The sequence below is a fragment of the Pteropus vampyrus genome, unplaced genomic scaffold (assembly GCF_000151845.1).
Source record: "Pteropus vampyrus isolate Shadow unplaced genomic scaffold, Pvam_2.0 Scaffold250, whole genome shotgun sequence".
Taxonomy (NCBI): domain Eukaryota; kingdom Metazoa; phylum Chordata; class Mammalia; order Chiroptera; family Pteropodidae; genus Pteropus; species Pteropus vampyrus.
In genome coordinates this window covers 194,123-196,155 of record NW_011889031.1, presented here as the reverse complement: position 1 = coordinate 196,155, position 2,033 = coordinate 194,123, and the positions used below count along the sequence as shown (strand labels likewise).

Sequence of the window (2,033 nt, the reverse complement as noted above, 5' to 3'; positions counted from 1 at the left end):
CCTGTCCCGAACCTCTCCTTTATACCTGTCTTCAGGGAGCGCATCCTCTCCGGCAAGCTGGTGCGCAGAGCCGAGAAGCGGCTGAAAGAGGTGGTGCTCCAGGCAGAGGAGGAGCGGAGGGTGGGCGACCACCTCAGGGACCAGGTAGGTGAGCAGCTGACGTCGCCGGGGAGCAGCGGGGTGTGGGACCACCGATGGAGAAACGCACGTGCCGTCTCTGGAGGCAGCGAGTTCCCATTGCGAGAGGCGGCCTGCGGGTGCGGGACTGGAACTGAGTTCAGATCCCATTCCGGGGCTTGGCGCCACGGGCAGAGAGACACAGAGCTGGAATCAGTGACTTCGTAGGCTGTGACTTCTGGAATCTAGGAAAGCTGAGCTTTCGAGGGGGCTGAGGCAGTGGAGGAGAGGGGAGAATTTAAGCACTACCCAGAGGCCAGGCCAGACCTAAAATAACAACGCACGACGTTGATGGAGTGCCAGGCACTCTGCGAAAGACATAACGTGTCGCACATTGAATTCTTATCAGAATGACACGGTCGGTATTTTCCCCTGACATTCAGATGAGAACACCGGGGCACAGAAAGATGAAATAAACCTGCTCAAAATTATTTAGCTCTTAAGAGATGGAGCCGGGGTTCCAAGCCTAGCATTCTGGCTGCGGCATCCATGCTCATAATTATTTGTGGGGCAGTTACTGTGGCCCAAACTCTGCGCTGCCCGCTTTTGAAAAAGTACGCGCTTGCCTTCCCTCGCCAGCCCCATCTCACAGAGGAAATGGAACTTTTTTAAAAGGGGATGTGATGTGCACCAAAGTCACAGTTAGCAGACAGAGCCCGGATGGATCTCAGGTCGCCGTGCCCTTAAAAGCTCAGCTGTGTTTTATTCGCCGTTCATTCCACGAACAGTTGTTGAGCACCCACTACGTGCCAGCCTGACGCTAGTCATTGGAGATATATGGCTTTGAACGAGGCAGAGAAGGTGCCCGCCCTCATGGAGCTCACATTTGCAGCATAGGAAAAGACAGACTCGAGAAACCTATAAACAAGCCAAGATAATCAAAGCTTGTGACGGGACTATGAAGAAACAGGATCAAAGAGTGAGCGAGATGTGGAGGATCGGGGAATCCTCTTTAGATTGGAGGGAGGGGTCAGAAAGACCCCTCTGAGAAGGTGACATTTAATCGAGACCGGAAGGGAGGGGAAGAGCCAGGCGGAGGGAACCGTAGGTGGAAAGGCCCTGGGCTGTGGAAATAAGCTCGGTGAGTTCAGAGCGAAAAGCTGGCCAGTGTGGCTAGAAGAGGGAATGTGGATGGGACGTCGAGTGGTCAGAAGGAGGGGTGGGGACAGCACTCTGAAACCTGACCCGCCTCCCCGCTCCCGCCAAGCTGGAGAAGGGGAACCTGCGCGTGAAGCAGCTCAAGCGACAGCTGGAGGAGGCGGAAGAGGAGGCGTCCAGGGCTCAGGCCGGTCGCCGGAGGCTGCAGCGTGAGCTGGAGGACGTCACAGAGTCTGCTGAGTCCATGAACCGGGAGGTGACCACGCTGAGGAACCGGCTGCGGTATGGCCGCCCCGCGTCTGCTGCCCTCACTCCACCAAGCCCTGTCCCCCCGCCTCCCTCTGTCACATTCCCTATTTCTCGCATTTCCCTCTGCCCCCCTCATCTAACTGCCGTCTCCCTGTCCGCCCCTCCGCCCCCTGCAGACGTGGGCCCCTCACCTTCACCACCCGCACCGTTCGCCAAGTCTTCCGGCTGGAGGAGGGTGTAGCGTCAGACGAGGAGGCCGAGGAGGCAGAGCCGGGATCTGGGCCGCAGGCCCCTGAGCCCAACGGGCCCCCCGAAGCCCAGCCCCAGTGACCCCTCCCTGCCCTCAGCCCCCCCCCACAACCCCGGCCCCCTCGGGTGCTGGTCCTGTGAACTCCCCCCGTGGCTTCTTGCTGGTACCACAGCGCTTGTCAACCCCGGCTTGGAGGGTCCCCCGAGACCTGCTACGACCCCTGGAACACGGAGGAGCGGGGGGAGCAGGGAAGCAAGGA

At 59.2% G+C, this 2,033-nt stretch overlaps 1 protein-coding gene across 1 annotated transcript in view; it reads left to right on the top strand.

The window, feature by feature from the left end:
• MYH14 (myosin heavy chain 14) overlaps positions 1 to 2,025 on the top strand; it is a gene marked incomplete at its 5' end in the record, with an annotated part of 74,578 nt that extends 72,553 nt beyond the window's left edge. Inside the window, 3 exons of the mRNA XM_023520162.1 lie at positions 36 to 144; positions 1,385 to 1,557; positions 1,701 to 2,025. Of these exons, the coding sequence (XP_023375930.1) occupies positions 36 to 144; positions 1,385 to 1,557; positions 1,701 to 1,854 (436 nt within the window). The remainder of the gene's footprint in view (positions 1 to 35; positions 145 to 1,384; positions 1,558 to 1,700) is intronic.
• Between the last annotated feature and the right edge of the window lie 8 nt (positions 2,026 to 2,033).